Source organism: Hippocampus bargibanti, linkage group LG07, assembly GCF_051943395.1.
Source record: "Hippocampus bargibanti isolate YZ-2025 linkage group LG07, ASM5194339v1, whole genome shotgun sequence".
NCBI lineage: Eukaryota > Metazoa > Chordata > Actinopteri > Syngnathiformes > Syngnathidae > Hippocampus > Hippocampus bargibanti.
Window position 1 is genome coordinate 21,074,197 of NC_142740.1, and position 20,890 is coordinate 21,095,086.

A 20,890-nucleotide genomic window follows, 5' to 3' on the forward strand; every position below is an offset into this window, starting at 1 on the left:
AACTCAGCCTGCACCACTCTGAATTTTTCTCATTTTAAGCAGTATTAAAAGTGTGACGCTTTAGTTATATTTGACATCTAATGTAAAGTGAAAGCTGCATTTGTGCCGCATGAGAAAATTGTGTTTGTGTATTGTGAGAGGATGGAGTTGGATTCGCATTTTGTTGCTTGGCATATCCAACATGCTCCTTTTGAACGTGATATGCCAATGAATCAATCCCCTTTTCCATTTCCTCAGCCATTACTTTTGGCTAATTAGTGACTCAGCAATGAAACATCAACAGGTTGCTGCTACACTGGTGATGGAGGAAAAGGCCATTAAGGTCGTTATTGTAATTAAGACTCCTTCCGTCTGCCTTTATATTCTCTGCATAATCAGCTGCATCAGGGCTGAAATAATTGATTCTCCATTTATGCTAATGCTATGGATCTAGAGCATGGAGGGGCAAACATTCTCTGAGTTATCTTTCAGGCGTGACATTTAAAATAGGATAAAGAAAAGTGTTGCTTTCAGATAGTGGGATGTTTTCTGATCTGCGACAGAGGCATGCAGCCATCAGGCGGGAACACGGGTGGACTTGCCCTAGACAATGGACAAAAATGTGACCTTGACATGCATGTTATTTTATCAATCCCTCTTTTAACCCTCGTGTTGTCCTCATTTTCTGGACACACCTCGTGTCTCAATGGTCAAAATGACCCGTCTTCAGTAAACCCCCCAAGAATAAGCAGCTAAATTTAATCCTTGTACTAAGTTCATCCTGTCTACTTGATATTTAATTTAAGCAGATTCTTTACTTACAGACAGTGTAGGTGTTCAAATAGAATAGAATAGAATACGAAGGCGGAAGTAGTCGCCGAAACATGTCAGCTATTTGAACACCTACACTGTCTGTAAGTAAAGAATCTGCTTAATATTAGCTAAATTTAATGTTTAAACACTAATTTTAATTTTACCTGAAGAACCAACGTATCCTTCACCACAATATGTTATATAGTTCTCACGCCTGACTTGTATTTTGTATAGGTTTAGAAAAGGAAACATTTGTGCGAAAAAGGATTTTTGGATGTGTTTTTTTATTTTATTTCAATGACTAAACTTTCTTTTCTCTCGTCCAATGAACAATTTAGAACAATACAGAACAATACATTACAAGACAAAAATCAGAAACAAAAGTTAACCCATTCAAATAATTGCAGATGTGCACAGTGTGTAAGTGCACGGCCTTTGTGCATATATTTTTTACACCAGCAGCACACAGTATGTATTGTATTTCACGGTCCTTCTTTGGAGGGCAGAACTGGCATCTCTTCTCTTACTTGCCCAAGCTGAGGAACTGGCTGTGGTAGCTGGATCCTCAGTTTTCTCAGGAGCTCCTACACTTTGAATAGCTTTCACCACTGCTGTTCAGGCTTCTGTGTGGGGGGCATGTTTCCTTCTTTCAATGAGTGTAGTTCCAAGTGTCTTTCCTAGTTTCTCCAGTAACACCCTCCTCTTGGTCTTCTTATAATGTGTAACGGAGTTGTGCTGTTGTGACACCCGTCACAAATGTATCAGGTCGGGTTGGTCTATCTCCAGATCACCTGCTAAGATTTGTATCGCTAAGTAGGCCTGCAGGTAAGCCTCATCCCTCTTTTTCCAGTTGTCTCCATATTTGAGAAAACCCTTCAGATTTGTCATCTCAGGATTATTTTTCTATTAGTGGTGTGACAGGTAGAAAGTAGGTACTGGGTTATATTCCTCCTCATTATCTTCTGATACATTGTCCACTCCTCTTCTGAATCAGTGGTCTTGTTGGATAACAGAAAAAAAATCAGCTTGAGAGCCTCTTCAATGTCATAATGTACAACCACGGCGTTAGCACACAGAGAATTAGGGGTCATGTCATATGAAGTACCCTTGTTGTTGTTTTGACTTTAAGATGGCGTGGCGAGAGTGGCTGCCTTTCCAGCAGCTCCTGTATGTTTTTCTGTTGCAACACACCTGATTCAAATGAGCAGGTTGGTCAACCGGGAGACTTGGAAAATATGCAGGAGTGACCCTCCAGGACAAAAAGCATTTAGTAGTAGTTTTCTTACACTTCTAATGAACAGAAAAAAACACCAATACCCACTGGTATCAATTGTTCGTCATCTACGAAGAACAATTAATTGATGCCTATTGAGTCACTTCCAACAGTTATTAAATGATTTTGTTTGCGTCTGTATTACACTGCAGACTGCCCCTCAGTGGCCAGGTCTTGCACTTGAAACCATGACTCACCATCTATGCTGAATTCTAAATCTATTTACTGTATACAGTTGAATTCCACATGTGAATCTTTACTCTGTACCTAATATCAATTAATATTTTAAAACACCGGAAGAATGTAAAAACGTGTAAAAAGGTTGCCTCAGCATGCAACTGGATGGAAGTAAATAAGTGATGATTTAGTTTAAAATGTTAACGATCATGTCACTTTTCATTGTCGCCCATGATTGTCTGTACCTTCAGCAACATTAAACAGTTTGTGCATGAGTGAAGATACTAAGGCACTATTTTCCAAATATTTCTGCCTGTGTTGGTTTAGGCTACTGCAGTAAGTAACACACGTCACTCCATCAAAAGGAAATTGCCAGTCTGTGTGAACTTTCTGTGTGAGCAAGTTGCTGAGAAGTGGATTTGATTGGCCCAATTTAATGCTTCATTATGCAAATTGATCATCTCAATTGACTAGTATGTTGGTAATAAGATGAACTGACAGGGTGCATGAGATATTGGTATATTTACTCAGGCAAAAGTTCCATGTAGCAGCTGAGAAGAAGCAAAGTGAGACAAACTACAAGAAGAAGCAAATCAAGCTGGCACCAGTGAGCCGTGACAGATATAAGTGACAGCCGGTTGATGACATTCTTGGTGACCCCTTTATCCAATGTTCCCATTTAAAAGTCACAAGTGTTTTCTGTCCGAGACGCAGGCAGCTAGGAATTAAAAGCTGCATTACCATAATGCCTTTTTTTGCAACAGCAGATCTGCACATTCTACAGGGATTTTTTGCAAACTGAAAAATAGATATTGGTTGTCATTTCAATCATGTGTTTGTGCGCATACTCTGCCAATTCTGTGCTACAGTGGACACAAATGAAGTAGAAATAGATGTCCTTTATTGGACGTGAGATATTCAGTGTCACTTTGTGAATGGAATGTGAATTTCTAAACCAAGTGAAACACACCGCAGCAAAGTCAAAGAAATGGCCAAATGAATTCCGTCTAACTCGTTGCATTGATTGGTCATTCCTGGCACTACCTCATCCAGAATTATGATGATGCATGAACAGCTGTGACCGTCTGTTTACAACGCATTTATTAGCCGCTGTCAACATAACGAGACAAATTCCACCTTTCACATTAATCACCCTTTTGCCAGGACTGTGTCAGTGGCGCCAGCACACCCCGATGACAAATAAAATAGGCTGCTTTCCATTTACCTGCGTTAGTTGCTTCTATATTGGAATCCAAACAGTTTCTCTGGGAAAGTTAGCAATGCGGAGGGGACGGGAGATAAATCAAGTTAGTGGAATTAATTTGAGGTAAGCAAAGAAGAACCACTGAATGTCACGAAAAGCAAACACATTAAATTGAATGCAGGTTGCAGGTTTGGACTCCATACTGTCATGATCTGGTTGGCGACCAACGGAGGGCGCTGTCGGCCCCTCCTGCACCTGCACAGGTGCTGGTCGTCCCGATCAGATTGGCGACCAGCGGGTAGCGACGTCAGCCCTGCCGGCAGCCTCGCAGGTGCTGGTCGTTATAATCAATGACACTTAAAAGGACACCTGGCACGATCATCCGGTGCCGATTCATTGTTTATTTGCTGCTTGGTTGCAGCATGCATCGTGTACGTGTTTGTTTAACCTTGGCGGGCTTTTACTTTTGGTCTTCTTTTGCTACTTTGTATTTTTTTCGATTCAGATGATTTTGATGTTTTACATTTGGTTCCTGCTGACTTTATTTTAATACAATTTGTCAAACAACCTCCTGCTCCCTCCTGCCTGCTTTTTGGGATCCGAACCCGCCATCACCACCTCGCAAACCGTGACACATCTCCTCCTTGATGACTGTCAATCAATACCCCACTAATGGCTTTGAGATTACTGAACAATAGAACACACGTTGCTGTGTTGATACTGAGTAAGTACCAATAGAATGGATGGTTAATAATTTAAGTTTATCATACTGTAGCAATAAATTCTAATTAATGTTCACCATTTTTTTTCTCAGCCCTTGGTCCAGAAAGACGACACAATTAAACAAATCTGTATGTTGAGACACGTGACAATAACATTTGAAAACTGGCACTGGAAAACTTTACAACAGCAAATGCTTTCAATTTCACAGCTTCGTTCAAAAAAATTAACAATTTCAAAATAATTTAGTTTCCGGGTGTTCATGTAATACATTATTGAACCAGAATGTATATTTGTCTCACGTGATTTCAATATTTAAGTCAGGATAAGTTTTTTTTTCTTTTTCCGCTCATTCAATAGCCAGGTAGTATTGAAACATACATATGACTGAAAATACACTCATTCTTAACAAGTTTACTCACTCGCATTTTTCTGCACAATACAAATCTGTTTCAATGTGTCTTCATAACAATGCCATAACAGAAAGTCAGAAGCAAACTTTACACATCCTACTACTTGTCTTGCTGAATTCGCCCCATCTCAGGCAAGTGAGTGAGCACCATGCCACCCTCTGGCCGACTGTTTGCTTTTATTGCAGAAACAGAACCCAGGGTGTGGTAAACTTTTAACTTGTACAGGCAGACAGTGTGTGAACATCAATTATAAATAACGCACACCAATTTGACAATTGAAGTGAGCAATCAAGTGCTGCTTATCAGAAGCTAAAGTTAACCTAGGCAAAACATGTGATGTGGTGTGGGGTACATGCATTTTTTTCCAACGTGCATACAAGTAGAGGTGTCAATAGGAAGCCCTTTACGACACCAGCAACAAGTCCTGTCTTCACTCTCCCTCCCGTGTGCTCTGTCAAAAGATGCCAAACTGGCTCCTTGCTGTCTGACAAGCTAATTAACAATCATGTCGCGGCCTCTTTGAAGTGAACTCCGGAACCAGTTTCATTTGTGACAGACGCACATTAATCACACATCACTACTTTGTGAGGATTGTCACTCGTTTGGTTCTCAGTTTTGCTTGTGTGTATTAATGTGGCACGAAGGTATACTCTTGAACAGCAAGCTGCAATGCCAAACCGCTCATTTTGAACCTTGTATCCTGTAGTGAATATTTGTTTCATCTATCAATTATCTGATCAATACACCTTCACATCGATTGAGAGCATGCTGAAGCCTATCCCAGCTGTTTCCGGACAGTAGGAGGGCTTAGGGAGGGGGAGGGGACCCTGAACTGGTTGCAAGGCAATAGGAGGGCACACAGAGGCAAACAAACATACACACTCACAGTCACATCTCGGGACAATTTAGAGCACTTCATCAACCTAGCAATCATGTTTTTGAAATGTGGGATGAAACCGAAGTACCGGGAGAAAATGTACACAGGCAAGGACAGGATTCGAACCTACAACCACTCTATAGTGAGAAGGACATGCATATCAGTCAATCACGACGCTCCAAAGGCCGCATTTTTTGGCCACTTGACATTACTTCCGGCATAATTCGATGGTTTTCAAATTCTAGAAAACAATTCACAGTCCGGATCGTTCAAGATCGTCAAAGCCACCGTACCAAATTTTGACAAGCTTAATGTAAAGTTGTGCCAGAAGTGACGTCATGCTCCGAAAAATGTGGCCTCTAGAGGACCTAGCTCGGGAATTTTGGATTGGATTGGATTGGATTGGATTGGATATGCCTTTATTAGTCTCACAGTGGAGAAATTTTGAGTCATTGTTACAAATATACCATGCTTGCATTCACACTACTTATGGCAGGACTTATTTGGGAGGGGTTTCACAATTTTGTATGCCATAATTTTCTCAACCATCCTCTAAAAAGCCACTGATGAATTAATGAGCCTCATCATTTATGTTATTCACTCTTTAATTTCCGTCATTGAATTGAGCAGCAGTATGGAACCACACCTTCTCCACCTGCTCCTTCCCTATTTCGTAAACTTTATGTAAAATGAGAGTGCCCCTTTTGGATAAACGCAAAATATAGTCACTATTTTCAGGGTAGCGTGATGATGACGACAAACACAACACAAGTTGCTGACAGAAGCGACACAGGACTAACCAAAACAGGCAGTCCCGCTCTGCCTCGTTGAGAGGAAGGATACTTTCCCAGCCTGCTAGTACATGTCCACCCACCTCAATGGGGTTGGGGTGCAAATACATCATATACATGATGTTGATAGCTAGGTCATAGACATGGCAACCTAAGCTCATATCTGCAAAATCAATGATACCAGAAACCCTGTAGCCTCCGCTCTCATCAGCTTGCACAAGCACATTGAGATCATTTAAGTCCCCGTGAATGATGGCTGAGGAGAGACAATACATTAAAAAAGGACATAAGCAATTGATATCTGCAAAATATCACATCAGCGATAAAAGTAAAATTACAAATAGAAAAACTTAGATTGCTATTATACAGATTACTTATTTACTAAGCGGAACTTAAACAACTTATACAATAACATTGACATTACAAAACAGGTTCAGGGCTAATTTAGCAAACAGGTGTTGAGCAACGTCGATTATGACTTCACATCTTAATATGTGCTTAGAAATATGTAACATACTTACACTTAAGGAACCTTGGGTATTTGAGGGAGACATTGATTTTGTACTGATGGAGGACGGACCTTACAACCTCCTGGATAGGGTCTCCATCTAGCAAATGAATGTATTTCTCCAGAATGGGAACATTTGACAGACTCCACATGAAACCATCCCTTTGCAACTTCTCAACTTGAGGATGTTCCAGCTGAGAACAAAACAGAAAGCACATTTTAATATACTGGCAAAAAGGACGTTCACTGGTGGTTGATGTGTGGAGTTTTTATGATCTCTCAAAGAAAAGAGAAAATGTAGAATGGCAATCGCACTGGAAATGCACCTGATACTTTGGAGATGGAAAAAAATAAACACGGGTGTTGTTGTGCTAATTAGACACGCCCACATTCCAAGTCGTTGAGTCGAAAGATTTTGTGTGGTAAAGCTTACCTATGAGAATGCAAGAAATTAGGTCTGATATTATATATATATATATATATATATATATATATATATATATATATATATATATATATATATATATATATATATATATATATATATATATATATATATATATATATATATATATATATATATATATACAGTAAAGTCTCGTTATATCGATATTCAAGGGAGTCCGAAAAAATATCGATATAACCGGGACTATCGATATATCCGACCCTGTTTGCATGTAATTTTCTCCATGCGTGCATAGAAATAGTATCGATATAACCGGGACTATCGATATATCCGATATCGATATAACGAGACTTTACTGTATATATATATATATATATATATATATATACAGTAGAGAGAGAGAGAGAGAGAGAGAGAGAGAGAGAGAGAGAGAGAGAGAGAGAGATGGCAGGTTAATGGAACACTCTAAATTGTCCTTAGTTGTGAATGTGAACGCGAATGGTTGTTCGTCTTAGTGTGGCCATCGATTGTCTGGCAGCCAGTTCAGGGTATACACAGCCTCCTGCTTACACACAGCTCTGAGCGGCTCCAATACGCCCACTAGCCTCATGAGGAGAACGAATAGAAGGAGGATATAAGACATGAGGGAAGACAAATAAACATTTTAACATGCATGTCAGACGTTAATTATGGTTGTGAAACATCCCAGATGCCTTATAACCAGTGATGTGCAGTCAGGGGAGGTAGGTGAGGCTGTGCCTCACCTGTCATCATGGAAATATCAAATGACAAAGTAAATTAAACAGTTATATTTATTTAGTGATTTGTACTTTAACGTTCTTTTCCATTTAACTTCACCAGTTTTTGATTTTTTTTTCAAAATCGCTGAATTTTCACATTTACCATTCAAATACGAAGTGGAGACGAGTGGTAAGACAGCAGCTAGCTGTGCCTCACCATGGATTGTGCAATCACTATGCTAACTGTGCTGGCTTGCTCTGCAGTGAGACCGCATTGCTGTCCCTCTGCATATCACTATTAAAGTGTTCAAAAGCTTTCAGTATATGAACTAAATTTCTAGAGTTTAGCTGGTATATCTAATGTACAGTCACTGTACATTATAAACACTGTACCACAGTGGTGATTTTATTTTATTTTTATCAAAAATGTGCATAGGTGAGGCACACGGTTCTCCTGCCTCATGGCAGGGGGCGCTGGTTATTAGAGATTATTCTTGCGACTCCTCGGCTGCAGAATAATAGAATTAGTGACAGCAAGCTACAGTAAACAGTTAGCAAGTTAAGTGCAACCATCCAGTCATTTTTTTCGTGTTTCTTGGCCTTATTTTCAGAATGGTGGCTTATGTATCTAAATTGAAAGAATGTTCTCAACTGGACTTTCAATCGAAGCAGGAGATAATAATTAAAGGAAGACCAACACCGGACTGTATAGCTAACAAACGGTGAGGAATGAATGTAAATCTCCTCGACAGCATCTCAGCTTTTTGGCCAAGAAGGATCTCATTGAAACTATTCCTGAAGCGACAAAGTTGCTCCAGCTCGTGCTCATTGTTCCAGCTACTACAGCATCAGTGAAGCGGTCATTCTGAGCACAAAAGACTGAAAATGTGCAGACGGAACAGGACTGATCAAGGACAACTTTCTTCACTGGCAGTGATCTCCATTGAGACAGAGAGACTTTGACTTCATTTATAAGTAAAGGTAACAGGATAATAACGTTTTGTATACAGTATATAAAGAATGCTGACATGATATTTTAAACAAAACACGTTAACTGTTGCCAATCAAATGGTGAATAAGATACTCTGGGGAGTTTATGTTTGTAAATCTGACTGTGATGATGTCAGTGCCTCACCAGCCATGAACCTCACCGCACGTCACTGCTTACAACCAACCATTGAGTATGTCACAGTACATGGGCTACCACGTGTCAGGACAAGTCAAAATTGGCTATGAGACACTACGTGCATGCATTTGGTCTGACATTGCCTTAAAGGGAATTGCAATTGAAATCATTCATGTCGGGTTTTCATCCAAAATATTCTGAAGCATTAATGTGGGAAGCTGGAAAAAAACACTGATTTATTAACTTTTATAATTGCCAAAAATAGTTAACAGTCAAATGGTATTCACTTGTACTTCTCTGAGGATGGAGTCCATGCTGGCTGCAGTCTGGCCTACTTCATAAAGTAGATGCGGTGAGAAAGGAGCTTTGGAAATAGGGATTCCAGGCAAATAAGTTAACAGGCGCACCAGGCATTTCTGTAAGCCAGAGCCACAATCTGTCAAAGGCAACAATCCAAAAATGAGCCTTTCAGTATTCTCTACAACTACTAATGTTGCATAAAAGAAAGCACTATTGTAAACATTTTTTTCATTGCATTATATGAACATGTGTGTACAACAACTGACACCCTTCCTCGGTTTTTGGTGATTGAGTGCCTACCAATGTCTTTCAGGATCATTTCGTCTCCTGTGGTTGATTTGAGAATTGCTGGGCTCGGAAATCCATCCTCATGCAGAAAGGTCATCACATAAGTCTGGATTTCATACAGGGTGGGGTCCTTACTGTCCTCTGAGTTGATAATCTTCAACACATACTCGCCACCCTCGACCGCCGCAATGTAAATGTTCTGGTCCTCAAAACTGGGCAAATACCGGAGTTCAGAGGGAGTCAACTTGTAGTGTTTCTTCACAAGTTCCTCTGCCTGAGACAAGCTTAGAGTGGGTGTAACAGGCTTCATTGACATTGTGCTGAAAAAAACAACGCAATAGCTAATGATGATGCTCATTTGTCATCTTGAAAAAGTGATTGATGGCAAGTTTAAACAACCCAGAATATTTTGTTTTATCTGCAAGCCAGATGCAATCATCAAAAGAGCCATACTGTATATGACTCGCCATTCTCAATTATTCAAACTGCTTTGCAACATAGGTTCGGTTATCTCTTAATCCATGGCATTGGAAATGCCTAGGTAGCATAAACAAAAAAATGCATAAAATATATCTCTATCTCTCTATATCTCTATTTCTCTCTCTATCTCTATCCCTCTCTATATATCTCTATCTCTCTATCTCTCTATATCTCTCTCTATTTCTCTATATCTCTCTATCTCTCTCTATATCTATCTATCTATCTATCTATCTATCTATCTATCTATCTATCTATCTATCTATCTATCTATCTATCTATCTATCTATCTTTCACTCTCTCTCTTTCTCTGTCTCTCTTTCTCTATCTATCCATCTATCTATCTATCTATCTATCTATCTATCTATCTATCTATCTATCTATCTATCTATCTATCTATCTATCTATCTATCTATCTATCTATCTATCTATAGATAGCTCTATATCTAGCTATCTGTCTGTCTATCTATCTCTCTCTATCTGTCTCTCTATCTATCTCTATCTATCTATCTATATTTCTCTCTATCTCTCTCTCTATCTATCTATCTATCTATCTATCTATCTATCTATCTATCTATCTATCTATCTATCACTTTATCTATCTATCTATCTATCTATCTATCTATAGATAGCTCTATATCTAGCTATCTATCTGTCTATCTATCTCTCTCTATCTGTCTCTCTATCTATCTCTATCTATCTATCTATATTTCTCTCTATCTCTCTCTCTATCTATCTATCTATCTATCTATCTATCTATCTATCTATCTATCTATCTATCTATCTATCTATCTATCTATCTATCTATCTTTCTATCTCTCTCTATCTGTATCTATCTATGATGATTCTCTTCTCTCTCTCTCTCTCTCTCCCTCCCTATCTCTCCATCTCTATCTCTCTATCTCTCTCTCTCTCTCTCTCTCTCTATATATATATATATATATATATATATATATATATATATATATATATATATATATATATATATATATCTCTCTCTCTCTCTCTCTCTCTTTCTCTACCTCTCTCTATCTAGCCCTCTCTCTCTATCTCTATCTATCTCTATTTATATCTATCTCTATTTCTCTCTCTCTCTCTCTCTCTCTCTCTCTCTCTCTATCTCTCTCTTTATCTCTCTCTTTATCTCTCTCTCTCTCTATCTCTCTCTTTCTCTATCTCTCTCTTTCTCTATCTCTAAATCTATCTCCCTATCTCTGTCTATATCTCTACCTCTACCTCTACCCTCTCTATCTCTCTACCTCTCTTTATCTCTACCTCTACCTCTAAATCTCTCTCTATCTCTCTATCTCTCTCTCTATCTCTATTTATCTCTATCTCTATTTCTATCTCTCTCTCTCTCTATCTCTCTATCTCTCTCTATCTCTACCTACGTCTCGATCTCTCTATCTCTCTACCTCTATCTCTACCTCTACCCTTTCTCTCTCTACCTCTCTCTATCTCTACCTCTACCTCTCTATCTCTAGATCTCTATCCCTAGATCTCTATCTCTAGATCTCTCTCTCTATCTCTCTCTCTATCTGTCTTTCTCTCTCTATCTATCTTTACATCTCTCTCTATAGCTCTCTCACTACTGACGATGGCACACTACAGACGATGTGTGTCATCTACGATGTCCCAAATTCACAACCTCCCATCCCTGAGGCACAGCTCCCACACCACTCTCAACTTCAAGGCTAATCTCGTGTGAGGACCATCTATTGGCACAAATGGACAGAATAACATCACGTCCAGCGTTTCATGATTCTTCCTAGAGACTGAAATGTTACATTTCGAAGCTTGGTCCAGGTAGGCTGTAACATGCTTTGGGATAAAAGTATTGTATACAAGGTTGACTCTCACTGATGTGGTAACCTATCTTTTAAGCAGAAACAAAGTACAGTACTTGGTAATGCACTTCAGTGTCGTAGCAGGTACTGTGTGTGTGCTTACAATGTGCCAGCTGCGCACAAACACTCTTTTGCTTGACTGACATTGGGTAATGTTAGCTGGTTATTTGCATTTGAGTTAATCTTTCGTTTACTGTGCAGTAGTTGTAAAATGTGTCGAAGTTGGAAAGACAGTTTGTCCAACTCAGCGTGAATTACCATGAAGGTAATTAGACATGACACTCTGTTGACACGTCATGCAAACTCCTTTGTGAAGTTTGCGCTTAATTTTTAATGTACATATGGAGAAAAAGTATATAAAAATGTAAACACAATATAAATTATATTTAAAATAACAATGTTGTGATTGTACATTACGGAAACTCTTCATTTAGTTAAACCACACTCGCGTGTCAAAATTTATTGAAGCAGATCCATACAACATAATTGATATAATTAACACCATGCAATACCAGCCAAAACTGGGTTTATATATATATATATATATATATATATATATATATATAAAAGCACCCGCCAACAATGTTTTTTTTTATTTCCAAATCCTCATTTTTCTTATCACCATAAAGAATTTGGATTCTTCTTTCTTGAAAATATAACTCAAGAACAAAGATGCCATTTTGAGCAATTTGTGTCTTTTAACCGATTTTATCCAAATCGGCTTTTGCTGTAAGCGATGTCCACTGTAATTAATTAAAATGTTAGTCGAACAAGAATACATATATCACTTGTAAATATAAAGAGACATTCTTTAAATGTTGGAAACTTTTCAACTCACCTCAGACTATGGGGTGTTCCGTGGTGCACCTATTCAAATCATCTGCAGCAAGAGACAATTTATCTCCGAATGACGTACCTTCTCTCTCTCTGCCTGGTGTTAAACTGTGTCGAAGCATTAACTAATGATAGTGCCGGCAGGAATCCGAGATTTCTGCATAACCGGATTTTCGTGTGTATTTCAGAACTCACCACATAATTTAAAAGAATCACTGGAAGTCAAAGTAAGAAGCAGAATATAGTACAGTAAAGTCTCGTTATATCGATATCGGATATATCGATAGTCCCGGTTATATCGATACTATTTCTATGCACGCACGGAGAAAATTACATGCAAACAGGGTCGGATATATCGATAGTCCCGGTTATATCGATATTTTTCGGACCCCCTTGAATATCGATATAACGAGACTTCACTGTATTTATAAGTATCTTAAATTTAGATGCTGATTTCAACTAAGCTGCTTAATGCTGAATTCAGACATGCTATGTTTACACTGCAGGGTGTGATGCCATAATCAGACAGCTAGGATAGGCTTGAGCTAGCCCGCAACCCTCATAAGGTGTTATCCTACACAGCAGTTTGTTCCCCATATAATGCGTGTCCAGTCATGTTCCCAGTGTAGCTGAATACATTTATTGAATAGTAACAGAAATGTTATTGTAGTTTTTTTTTCTGTCTGCTGAGGCCATTTGTTGTTGCTGCTGCTTCTGCTCCTGTGCTGTAGTGCTGGTGGTAACAGTGTGGCTCCAAGCCCTCTGTCATTGCACTCTGTCATTGCACAGTGCTCTTAAGTCAACCATAGCGATATAAAATTAATTGTAATTAATAAGGAAGGAAAAAAATATATAAATTGTGTCTGATAGTGAAAACAACTTAATTTGAGAATGCCTTGAATGTTGAGTGATTAAATTAATTTACTGCAAAGAAATTGAAAATAGAAACTCAGCCAATGTTGACCCATGTTGTGCATCAAAAGGTAAATTTCTCTGTTTTAAACCTGCCACCAAATTGTCAAAATTAATATGGGTGATTCTTGAAATCTTAAGATTTACCCTCCACATCACATGTGTCAAAGTCAAGGCCCGTGGGCCAAATCCGGCCCGCCACATCATTTTTTTTGGCCCGCGAAAGCAAATCAAACTTGTTAAATTCCATGATGTTTGCTAAAATCGGAGCCAAAATTTCATATTTTTGGATGTCAACCACAATAAAAGTCATTATTCTTGACTTCAGATTTGAAAACGAGTTATTCATTAATTTGCTGTGTGCTCTATATGTAATATTTGAAGGGATTTAAACATTCTAATGGGTTCTCCAAATTCATAACGGCCCTCGAGAGGAAACCATGACTACAATGTGGCCCGCGGCAAAAAATGACTTTGACACCCCTGCTCCACATAATCAGGATTGCTCACGAAGGGAACCAATACGTTCTACATACGGTGTGCATGGAGACTAACTATAATTGTGTAATGCAGTAAGAACCTTTACTGACATCTAGTGGCAGATTATGTAACTGGCATGAAAATGATTTGGATACTAAACTTTTGTACCTTAGTTATTTGGTGATACAGTATCATGAATTTCAGGAAACTTCTCATCACAGGCTTTCGTACCACTTTCACACAAAAACATACACACGCAGCGCACACACACACACACACACACACTCATCTCTCACACACGTGTCGTCATTGGGAAAATTCAGCATTGTTTTACGCTAATCCTGACGTATGTATTCGATTAATTGTAATTAATATTGGTTATGCAAATACTTGAAAACTAATTTGGTCAATAGCGCTCTGCGTATGAGGCATTCATGTTACATGTTTATCTTTACGAAATGGCCATTTGTGTCTTTGAATTCGATTTTAATATCACTTAATTGATTATATATCCATTTTCTATTTCAAGGTGTGAAACTATGCTTCGAATTTTCTAAATTGTACGTCGACGTCACGTGCAGCGCGTGATGAAATCGTAGTGGCCAGAGGCCAATGAATGCTATATAGAGGGTGGGCGGTTCTGTTCATCCACATTGAGCACATTTGGCTAGCAAGAGAAGAGGCAAAGCTGCTCGACGCTAAAACGTTACCGATATGTCGGGGAAAAGCTTTCGAGTTAGCGACGGGGACTGGATATGTACTGATAAAAAGTAAGTTCAATATAACGTGACCGTAAGTTGTGAGAATAATTTGTAGTTAAGGGCCGATGATTCTTGAAGCAGCTGCGGGTCAACTTTGTTTCGCTTGCTCGGCCCTCGACACCGCCATACTCGACAAAAGTAGCGAGAGATTGTCATCAGTCTTATAATTTATGCAATAAGTAGGATGCAACTAAGAAGCGAAACAAAGTTTAGGTTTACATTGCAGGTAAAACGGAATAATTTTTCGTGATTCTATTTGTGTTTGGCTTGCAAGCTAACGTATCGGCTAAGGTTAGCTGCTATCGGCGAGCTACTACTATGATGGGTCGTGCGGTTTTTTTGGGAGGGGAGCAGGGGGGCGTCATTTGAGTTCATTCTGGCGACAAATATCAGTACACGGTTAAAAATGCATTACTAGCGTCTCAAGTAGCGGACAGCTGCATTGCCTACTTGACGCTCTTGAATAATGGGAATTCTGTCAATGTGCTGCACAAAGTGCACCCATGCACGCTCTGTGCACGTTCTTGTGCAGTTTTTTAAACACATTGCTTACATTTATGTTATTTTTTCCCAGGTGCGGAAATGTGAACTTTGCAAGGAGAACAAGTTGTAATAGATGTGGACGAGGTGAGAGTGCGGCGAAATGACTGTTTACTCTGTAAAGTGGTGTTTCTTCACCTTTATCTTGTCAAGGTGTATCTTACATGAGAAACGTGTACCCGCCTTTATTTATTTAGTGTGACATGTGGGCCACTTTGGTTGAAAATAAACCAATCTATTTCACCAACTGAACTGTTTGAATGGCAAGAGTTGAGTACACAGATTAATTGGACCTTCTGCCATCTGGTGAACAACATAATTGTTTTGTCCGTTGCTATACGTCAATGGCATACATGTATGAATCAATATATTTGTTGTGCACAAATAAATTTTGAATGGATGAAGTGGATTTGGCTAATTTGCTGCAGCACACTTTACAATATCTCATGGGACATGATTGTTTAGTAATCATTCATTTTGGATATTATAACTCCATCACATTTGTGTTTTTGGTGGTTTGTATGTTGATGCAGAGAAAACCACAGAGGCCAAGATGATGAAAGCCGGTGGAACGGAGATTGGGAAAACTTTGGCAGAGAAAAGTAGAGGACTGTTCAGCGCGAATGATTGGCAATGTAAAACGTAAGTATCAGTTGTAACAGCATTCCTATAAAGGTGAATGTCATATGTTTTGCTCTTGTTCATTGTCATTTTTCTCGGCCTCATGAAGATGTGGAAATGTTAACTGGGCGAGGCGCTCTGAGTGCAACATGTGTAACACTCCCAAATATGCAAAACTTGAAGAAAGAACAGGTAAATTAGCAGAATGAGCTGCATTGTAGTATGTGTTCAATTATGTGATACAGTCTCTTATCCATGTCTGTCCAATATGCTTTCAGGTTATGGTGGCGGTTTTAATGAACGGGAAAATGTGGAATATATTGAGCGGGAGGAATCTGATGGTGAATATGATGAGGTGCGCCCTTTCTCATGGTGCATATTTGTAAATGAGTGTGCCTAATGTTGCTATTCAATGACAATCACGCACAGTTAATTAGGTATAAGCACACGAGGAAAAAAATGACACAACTCACTGAATTTGTATTTGATTTTTCTCGTAGATTGTATATTATTGCAATCATCAGACATTTTCCTATGTCTAAAACAAGATGGCATGCTTTGAAATGTTTCTTTCCTTTAAGTCTGACTTTGAATATATCATGTTGCCATACGGTGTCCAGTTTGATGCTTTATATCGCTTGATGTCACAAAACTCAAATGAATTCGGTCCTATCTACATATGATCACTGTAGCTACTGCAAATATTAGAACGATTTCTCCAAGGTTTTTCTTTTTTGTTTTTAATTTTCTGGATGTTATACGTCTTACTCCTCACAGGTGCTCACTAAACGTCAATGACTACTTATTGGTTTTAAAAGGAAAAATATTGAGGTGATCCCGAAGATAATTTCAATAGTTGAAGTATTGTTCATCGAAATAATGACATTCCTGAGTTTGGGTGGTTATAGTTTGAAGACTTCTGACATTACGCATGGTTTTCGAGTCTTCATCCTCATAGCGATACCGGTAAATAACCACGAGAGGGAGCCTCTTGAATGCATTTACTTCAGTTGAAGTTGAGTTATTTGGTTGTTAATGTTTTATCATAACTTGTTGAGTTCCACACCGACCTTGAGGCAAATATGTTTGATTTTTAAAACCGATTTCTAGCGCATGTACCACTATACCATCAGCAAGCCAGTATTATATCAATGCTCATTTATTCGTTGACATGTCAGATGTTATATATTTTTTGTGTGATTGTACATCTATCGAGATGTGTCTCCCATTGATCTAACTGGAAACTGTTTTCCAATTTACCATTTCCTTGAATGTCGCAATTTTTGAGAAAAAAACATTTTCAATGCACACTTATTTTTGGTATTGTAGCAACATCTGACATTTGTAACAAGAACAATTTAAATACCTGTATCTTAAAAATTACTAGCTTGTGTTATTTTTTAAAACGTGTTGATGCCTAATCCTCAATATAAATTGATGGAGATCTCTTTAGCCTGATGATGGTTCCCTCCCGGTTTTAATGTTTCTCTCGCTTCACACAAGCTTTTGTTTGTGCTAGGAAAAAGACATACTTATTGATGTTGAACGTATACCTGCAAGCCATAAATGGCACAAGGGAATAAATGCTGTGATGCCACAGCAATCCTTACTGATGGAAAATACAAAGATGAATATGTACTAGCAGATAAGGAAATACAAAATCCGGGCTAACTGTTAACTTGCCTGTTCAATACATTTCAGTTGCAAACTCTTCTGTCTGAAATTCACATTTTTGTGAATGCCTTGGGGGACACAAAATGTATAAACTACTACTTTACTACCAAAGCTTATAGGAGAGCAATATGTGCCATTCTATTGTGAGGTTATCGTTGAAGCAGCAGTAACATTGATTTTGTGGTTTCTTATTGACCGCATGGAAATTGCACTTTCTAACAATAACTTGTCATGTGATTTATGTCACAGTTTGGGAGGAAAAAGAAAAAGTATCGTGGGAAGAACGGTAGCAACACATCTTCAAAAGGAAGTGAAAAGAAAGAAACGGGGAAAAAGGCTCCGCCTCCCCGGCAGCAGGAGGATGACGAAGAAGACGATGAGGAAGACGGTGACCTGTCAAAGTACAAACTCGATGTAGGCACATGGGCTACGCATGCAAGCTGTAGAGCACGCCAACTTTTGAAAGCATTTAACACAATCTTGGAGAAGCTGTCTTAATGTTTTAATATGAGCAAAAATTTTCCATTCAGGATGATGACGAAGATGACGAAGATGGCGACCTCTCCAAGTACGACCTGGATGCCAGCGACGACGAGAAGGAGCAAGTGAAGAAAAGGGGCAGCCGCTCTGGCTCATCCCGTTCCCGTTCGTCCTCTCACTCATCCAGCTCAAGTTCTCGGTCGAGGTCCAGGTAAACTGGTGCAGGTCAAGGGTAACTCCCGGAAAAATGTCAGTATCAGCTCTCAACTCTCCTTCTGATGAACCGATTGACATCCTTTCCATGTTGCTGCTTCCTGTTTGTCAATTTGTTTGGATCGCGGTTTCGTCTCGCTCCTAATGTGCTGCAACGGCAGTGTAGACTGAATGGGCCCTTGTATCCCTATGTGAAGCTCCATGTTGGAATGATTTGATGTGGAGAATCCATTCACGAGCTGCCTTTCACTTGCCACAACAACAGACGGTGCTAGAACCGCAAGTTTTCAAGCCAATGTGCAAGGCCACCTGGCTGTTAGCGAGCTGTTACTCTGAAGGCCTTAACTGCAAATTGTGAGGTTGTGCAAGAGATGAGCCAAAATAAAGCACTGCTATTCTTGTCTTTAAACCCCCCCGTAATTTATGATTAACATTTAGGTGGTAGCAACAATGATAGTTCCTCTCCTTAACAATATTGGAGAGATTTTGTGTGTTTTTGTCTTTCAGATCCAGCTCAAGGAGCTCCTCTAGTTCCCGATCCAGATCTCGCTCGAGGTCCCGCTCCAGGTGAATGAGGTGACATGCACTCTCTCCCTGGAGAGAGTGTTTGAATGGGCCCCCACGGCTCTCCAATTGGTGTCGTTATTTATGGCTGTAAAAAAAAACAAACTCCCATTTTCATTCAAGGACCAATAATATTTGGTCCTTCTATGTACATATTTGGTCCCAATATCATTTGTCATAGTTCCAATTTGGTCAGTCGAGGAAGTCTTTATTTTGCCTGTGGCTGTGCTCATACTTGGTCTTAGTATCTTCTGTGTGGCATTGACCTGAGTCAACTGATCAGTACACCTTTTTTAAAACAGTAGCTTGTACTCTGAGGCTTCATCCTGGTATGATGTTTGCCAGCCCTCCTGACCTCAATGCTTGGTTTATCCCTCCAAAAGATCCAGCTCCGAGTCTGGAAAGGGATCCTCGCCCCAGAAGAGGTCAGTGTCCATGCCTTCCTCACCCGAGGGGAGACAGAAGCGGAGTCGCTCCAGGTCGTCATCTGGAGGCAGAAAACGGAGACGCTCTCGATCCCGTTCGTCCGAAAGGTTTGGGTTTAAAGTGGAATACCACAGTGGCACTCACTATTTATCGCCTCGCTTACGACCTTGTTGTGCTGGTTTTCAACCTCTGACCTTGACATGATACCGTACAAGTATGCTGCACTGAATATTGATGACTGCTGGTGCTGACGTATCTCCCCTTCCCATCGTGTTGTGTGCTTTCAGGCGCAGCGACCAGTCCTTCGGATCATCCCATTCTGGCTCCAGTTCTAAACAGAAAAAAAGTTAATTACGAGGCCTTGGTCAAATGAACCTCGGTGCAAGTGCATGTTGCCATGAGAGGAACAACACTTCCATATACAGTATACTGTTCACGTCCCAATTCATCCCCCACACCACACACACACACAGAAACTGGTCGCAACGCTTACTATCCTTCAACACCCTCATTGCCCGACTTGTGACTCGTATCTCCCAATATATAAACGGCCAAATAATGTAAATAGGGGGGGGTCCATATTTTAGGATAATATTGGTGGCAGTATTTCTTTTGATCTTTGGGGAAAATAAAATTATTCCTCAGGACACACCCCTTTTAAATATCAATGCATCTGTTCGGGGACAAGAGAAACTGCCTACCGTTACAGATGTTTTACTTTGTTTTTAAGGTAAGTATTACAAGGTTTTGTTCACAAACTGCATCAAGTTCAATAAATTTAGGTATAAATGTCTTCACTTGTTTAAACGAGTAATTAGTGTTAAATAGAAAAAGAGCAGATTGAATTAACCAATTTCATTGATAACTGTTCAAGACATTTTTTAGCACATGGTGACGTGTCCGTGTGTAAATAAAGTCTTGTCAAATTCATACCTCGTCATTTGTCTAAATATTTCATGAATACAACATGACAAGGTGTGATTCATATTTTGCCTTCATATTTTAGTTAATTTTGAAAGTAATACAATCAGAAGTGGCGTCTTGTTAACTCATTGACTGCCATTTACAACTTTATTCGGGAATTGAAAATATAACGAAGCGTGCTGATAAAGCACGGCCCATGGCCTGTAGGCATGTTTTTATTTTTTTTATTTATTTATTTTTTTTTTCCTAAAAGGGGCAGCATTTCCGATTGTTTCAATGTTTGCACTTTGTTCCAGCTTTAGCTGTTGTTAAAGCCTTATATAAACCAATATGTATGTATGACATTGCATTTTGGACAGACATCCCCGTTTCAAGTTTGTGTAACTCCAGGCCCATATAATTTAGGAATTGACTACGATGAAAGAAGAGAGTATGGTTTCCTACGCTGCATTGAGTGTTTATGTAGTCCTAAAACTCGACACGTATTCTGTGGGTCCAGGAATTCAAGTGACAATGACAAAA

General features: G+C 39.3%; 2 protein-coding genes across 3 annotated transcripts; one reads left to right on the forward strand and one right to left on the reverse strand.

The window, feature by feature from the left end:
- Nucleotides 1–1,057: 1,057 nt before the first annotated feature.
- Nucleotides 1,058–12,873, reverse strand: LOC148895773 (hydroxylysine kinase-like). Of its 2 annotated transcripts, none has more exons than XM_089001631.1 (5): nt 12,778–12,873; nt 9,628–9,935; nt 9,321–9,463; nt 6,769–6,949; nt 1,058–6,503 (listed from the first exon to the last, which is right to left on the reverse strand). In XM_089001631.1, the coding sequence occupies exons 2-5, from the start codon at nt 9,929–9,931 to the stop codon at nt 6,061–6,063; spliced, it is 1,071 nt and encodes a 356-aa protein (XP_088857757.1). In that variant the 5' UTR covers nt 9,932–9,935; nt 12,778–12,873; the 3' UTR covers nt 1,058–6,060. The 2 variants fall into 2 exon arrangements, with proteins under 2 accessions (XP_088857757.1, XP_088857755.1); XM_089001629.1 differs by having other exon boundaries at nt 9,315–9,463.
- Nucleotides 12,874–14,793: 1,920 nt separating this feature from the next.
- zranb2 (zinc finger, RAN-binding domain containing 2) lies at nt 14,794–20,374 on the forward strand. Its single transcript, XM_089001221.1, is given in 10 exon segments — nt 14,794–14,935; nt 15,501–15,553; nt 16,000–16,108; nt 16,197–16,279; nt 16,366–16,442; nt 18,011–18,175; nt 18,292–18,452; nt 18,962–19,021; nt 19,402–19,589; nt 19,592–20,374. Coding segments are annotated over 10 exon segments (1,056 nt in total). The 5' UTR covers nt 14,794–14,879; the 3' UTR covers nt 19,696–20,374.
- Nucleotides 20,375–20,890: the final 516 nt, after the last annotated feature.

Excerpts from the sequence above, each read along its gene's own strand:
- LOC148895773 (XM_089001629.1), bottom strand. The coding sequence starts at position 9,931 with ATGTCAATGAAGCCTGTTACACCCACTCTAAGCTTGTCTCAGGCAGAG. Across the intron at positions 9,464-9,627 it reads AATGATCCTGAAAGACATTG|ATTGTGGCTCTGGCTTACAG; the intron begins GTAGGCACTCAA and ends TGCCTTTGACAG. Across the intron at positions 6,950-9,314 it reads CCATCCTCAGAGAAGTACAA|CTGGAACATCCTCAAGTTGA; the intron begins GTGAATACCATT and ends TTTTGTTCTCAG.